This window comes from Elephantulus edwardii, unplaced genomic scaffold, assembly GCF_000299155.1.
Source record: "Elephantulus edwardii isolate Elephantulus edwardi_28Jun2011 unplaced genomic scaffold, EleEdw1.0 scaffold00274, whole genome shotgun sequence".
NCBI classification, from domain to species: Eukaryota; Metazoa; Chordata; class Mammalia; order Macroscelidea; family Macroscelididae; genus Elephantulus; species Elephantulus edwardii.
In genome coordinates this window covers 1,936,366-1,938,777 of record NW_006400024.1, presented here as the reverse complement: position 1 = coordinate 1,938,777, position 2,412 = coordinate 1,936,366, and the positions used below count along the sequence as shown (strand labels likewise).

The following is a 2,412-nucleotide window of genomic DNA, read 5'->3' as shown; positions in this document are numbered from 1 at the left end:
CTCTGACACATAGCAAGCAAGTGATTGCAAAGACCGTGGCCTGACTCAGGTGCACCTTAGTCTCCAGAGTGACACCATTGCTCTTCAATATCTCAGTGTTGGCCAGTTCTTTTTGGTACAGTGGCTGTGTATACCTTCATCTTTTTGATGCTTCCTTGGTCATTCAGTGTTTTCCCTATAGCATCTTTTAGTACTGCATCTCGAGGCTTGAATATGTTTTTCAGTTCATTCAGCTTGAGGAACGCCAGGCGAGGTGTACTTGACATGAGGGCACCTAACAGCAGTACCAGTTGCACATGGGGATTGGATCTGTTGTTCATATGGCACCTACCAGCATTGCACACAGGGTACTATTGCGCTCTTAACTGACCATGTAAATCAGACCAAGCACGTTGCTGTCTGGATTCTGCTCTGTGGCTGGACAGGACCGGGTAGGACTTCCTCACAAGGTTCTTGAAGCACAGGGTTTGAATCCTGACATAAGTGGCTGCTGAGCGGTTGATACATTTAAACTGCTGACCTTGCTGTGGTTAGTAACCAAGTGCTTCCCAAACCAGGCTCACTGCTGTTGACTTGGTTCTGACTCCAGGTAACCCCTATCTGGGTGTTTGACGCTGTACCTCTTGATGGGAGGAGACTGTCCCCCTTTATCTCACAGAGCAGCCGTGGGTTCCGACTGCTGAGGAAGAACAGCCCTTTGCCGTTTCCTGGGAGCTGCGCCACCTGAACCTTGGGCCAGGTGAACGACTTCTCAGGGAACGTGGCAGTATGTTTTGAAGTGGTGGTGGTGTAGTTATGTGCTGTCAAGTCACCCGTGACCAAGTCCCTAGTGACACGCATTATAATTTACCGTAGATAGGCCTGGTGGCACAGTGACTCAGGCGTTAGCTGTTACAAAGGCTCAGGGGAAGAAAAAGCAGTTTTCTGTCCCAATAGAGACTTCTTGTTTGATGCTGTCCAGTTGACGGTGTCCCATAGCGACCCTGTGAACAGCACCTCTGAAGCCTGCCCTGTCCTGAGTCACCTCACTGCCTCCAGCACACCTGTCCCCATTACCCCTGTCACTGTGTCAATTCATCTCCTCTGGGGTCTTCCTTTACTGCGCTGTCCCTCTACCCTTTCAAACATCGTGTCCTTCTCCAAGGACTGGTCCCTCCTGGCTGCATGCCCTAAGTAAGTGAGATGGAGCTTCAAAATCCTTGCTTCCAAGGAGCAAACTGGTTTCACCCTCTGCAGGACAGACCTCTGTTCTCTTGGCAGCCCATCATGTGTTCAGTACTCTTTTCCAGCACCACAACTCGGCGTCCTCGATCTTTCTGTCCTCCTTATTATATAGTTCTCAGATAAATAGCAAACAGTTGAGAAACCCATGGTCTGAAGCAGATCAATCATAAAGACTGATGTTCTTGGAAAGTCGTGAGCAGTTTTTTTGTTCTGTGTTAAAATTAGTGGCATAATTGTAATGTGATGTTTGTTTCCGTTGTGCCCTGGAGCAGGTTCCTTTCTTCAGCCTGAATCTTTTCCTCTGCCTGGAACTTGGATGTTGTTTATGGTCTGGTCGGCACTGACCTACAGCTGATGTTTACTGGATGTTGTTTATTGGATGTTGTTTACGGTCTGGTCGGCACTGACCCCCAGCTGATGTTTACTGCATGTTGTTTATGGTCTGGGCAGCACTGACCCCCAGCTGATGTTTACTGCATGTTGTTTATGGTCTGGGCAGCACTGACCCACAGCTAACCCTCTGACAAGTTTTCAGAGGCAGTTAATTGCTCAGGAGGAGATTGCCTGTCCTCCCGCAGAGTGGCTCGTGGCCTTGAACTGTGTGCCTTTGGGATTGCAGCACAGCTTCTTGCCACTAGGCCACCAGAGCTCCCTATACGATCTGTAAAAAGAGCAAGTGCCACATGAGAACAGCCGTATCTGACCTTTACCACCTTCACAAGGGGGAACGGTCAACAGCATCAGTCAAAAACCGACTTCCTGTGAGACCAGACATGTGTCCTGCGCTCCCATCCCACTTCCTCCTGATTTGAACACCAATCTCAATGCTTGGCTGGGTCCAGAACCCAACGCCATAGCTCACAGACCCCACAGAACCCTGGTGGGGAAGGTGAAAGGTTAACATGCAGGTTAAAATGAAAGGTTAAAATACAGCTTCTGAAGTGTGCACACAGGCACCTCGGCCTCTAGCCTCATGGCTTTAGACCAGGGTAAGAAGGCCTCAGTCCTGCCAGTACTGGCTCCCACCTTTACCCTCATGCTCCAGTGTTACAGAGTGCTCAGTGCTGGAGATTATGGCCTCTATTGCAGATGGTCAGCAAACCTGGGCAAAGGCGGGTAGCTCAGTTCCAGTGGTGTAGCAGTGCCCTGTGGATTGGCAGATAGCCGGTACCCTGGTAGACTGGCAGG

General features: G+C 50.0%; 1 protein-coding gene across 1 annotated transcript in view; it reads left to right on the top strand.

Annotated features, from left to right (window-relative positions):
• The first annotated feature begins 2,197 nt into the window (after positions 1-2,197).
• Positions 2,198-2,412, top strand: part of FAM173B (family with sequence similarity 173, member B) — a 22,707-nt gene continuing 22,492 nt past the window's right edge. The window contains exon 1 of the mRNA XM_006900165.1: positions 2,198-2,213. Coding sequence (XP_006900227.1) covers positions 2,198-2,213 — 16 coding nt within the window. The remainder of the gene's footprint in view (positions 2,214-2,412) is intronic.